The following is a 2,142-nucleotide window of genomic DNA, read 5'->3' as shown; positions in this document are numbered from 1 at the left end:
ACATGGCTATACTCAACAACGAAAGCAAAACAGTTTTCAGACAAACGATGTTTAGCGTCCGCCGCACACATGGATATAATCAACAATCGATGTAATGAATACGTGGGGGTGACACGTAGCGAGACAGTTTTCAGGACAAACGACGTTGCCGTCGCCGGATAGGAAAGCGTTCTAGCTCACGACAGTTTAAATGTCCGCCGGTCATTAGGACACCTCGGTGATGACGCACGAGCTAATCACACACACGGCAATCCGTCATTTATACTAATGATGGCTCTAGTAGGTGCTCGGCCCCGCCCTCTAGCGGTCGATGACTCTACGGTTAGTTGCCATGACCTGGCATATTTAAACGCGCGCTCTTTCCAGTGCAAGGGTTCAGTCGGTTGGGCATATGTTGTCGTGAGGATATATTGGCAGGACCTAAGAGTGAGTACGGAGATTAGGCGTCGTTGCGCGGTGGTCGACGACAGAGAAGATTTTACGGTGCGGTTTTGGTTTTGATATTTTGTGCTCGTGTGAAGTAGGTTTCGATATCGCTGTTCGTATGAGAATTGGTTTCGATATTGGTGCTCGTGTGACGTTGCTTGTGATTTCATCTGTTCATGTGTCCGTGTGTATGTTGGATTTGATTTTGATTTTGTTTCGGACCAATAGGCTTTTCCTATAGCAAACGCTGCCGAGTGAGAACAACGTCATCAAATCATGCGCTTAGAATACGTCATCGCTGCCGCGCTGGCACTGGCCTTCCTTCCCCACCACGCGCGTAAGCATCGGTGGCGACTTCTGTAGAGAGATGTCACCTTGTTCGCTTTTATTCTTGGCTGGCTTTATTCATGTCGAGTGAAACTTACAGACGCAGTGTGTGAATTATTGACCACATGAAGTGTTGTTGCTCACGTGTCAGTGTGTATGCGCGCCGGTCGAGTTAAACTGAAATAGATGGTGACAAGAAATACATAATCAAAACTTCCTATCTCTCCCGCTCTTTGTGCACATGTTAATAATCCGTGTTGTCTGTTGTTCTACGTACAGTTGTACATATAAGCATCGTAGCGTAGGCAAGCAAGACGGTAGGCACGCGATCGGGAACAAACATAAATTTACCCCTAGGTAAATAGCCGTTGACTTGTATAGAAAAGAATCGTATAATTATGCGTTTTGCACCCACAGACGATGGCGATACCTCCCGCGGTAAGATCAAAGAAGCGGTGATCGCGTGACGTCATCTCGCGTGATGACGTCAGCATGTCAAGTGTCTATCGTGTATTTCCAATGGTGCGGGAGCAATAGCGCGTGAAGACCGCGTGCTAGAAGGCCGCTAGTAACGTTGAAATGCCACCATCGCGCAGTAACGCTGAAGTGCTGACATCTAGCGGGAGCGTCGTGCAACACTTACACCCGCGATCATGAGAAATCTATTGATCTCAGAAGCAATACAATATAGTCGTTACCCGTACTACGAAATCTGTTATAACTGAATATGCTGTCAATAATATGTATATATATATATTATATCTATATATATATATATATATATATCACAGTGCGTGTTTGCGTGTCCCTTGAAATCGTTATATATTATAATCGTGCATATATATATATATATATATATATATATATATATATATATGTGCTTACTGTTGCGATTCGCGCTGTCGTGCTTTGTTTCGAGTAGTTTTAGTCTCGCTAGAAAAACGCGCGCGCTCACACAAAACGACATGCAATCCGCAAATACACGCACGCGCGCACGCACGCGCACACACGCGTGTTCGATGTATAATACCAGAAACCTAACTGCTCCCATTTCGGCTTTACTGCCACCAGGGAGCGCTGCGTCGTTGCTAACCATGATCACCAAGTCCCACTATTCAGCGCAGGACATGGGGGGAGGGAAATGTGAATCATCATCATTAGCAACAGCAGCAGCAACAGGAGCAGCAGCAGTAGCAGTAGCAATAGCAACAGCAGCAGCAGCAGCAGTAGCAGCAGCAATAGCAACAGCAGCAGCAGCAGTAGCAGTAGTAGCAGCAGCAGTAGCAACAGTAGCAACAGCAACAGCAGCAGCAGCAGCAGTAGCAGCAGTAGCAGCAGTAGTAGCAGTAGTAGCAACAGCAACAGCAGCAGCAGCAGCAGTAGCAGCAG

At 46.6% G+C, this 2,142-nt stretch overlaps 1 protein-coding gene across 1 annotated transcript in view; it reads left to right on the top strand.

Moving 5' to 3' along the window:
* The first annotated feature begins 373 nt into the window (after window positions 1-373).
* Window positions 374-2,142, top strand: part of LOC106816484 (mastin-like) — an 8,020-nt gene continuing 6,251 nt past the window's right edge. Inside the window, exons 1-2 of the mRNA XM_014821109.1 lie at window positions 374-426; window positions 655-763. Coding sequence (XP_014676595.1) covers window positions 703-763 — 61 coding nt within the window. The 5' untranslated portion in view covers window positions 374-426; window positions 655-702. The remainder of the gene's footprint in view (window positions 427-654; window positions 764-2,142) is intronic.

Source organism: Priapulus caudatus, unplaced genomic scaffold, assembly GCF_000485595.1.
Source record: "Priapulus caudatus unplaced genomic scaffold, Priapulus_caudatus-5.0.1 Scaffold1393, whole genome shotgun sequence".
NCBI lineage: Eukaryota > Metazoa > Priapulida > Priapulimorpha > Priapulimorphida > Priapulidae > Priapulus > Priapulus caudatus.
The sequence above is the reverse complement of the archived record's forward strand: the minus strand, read 5'-3'. Positions and strand labels throughout refer to the sequence as shown.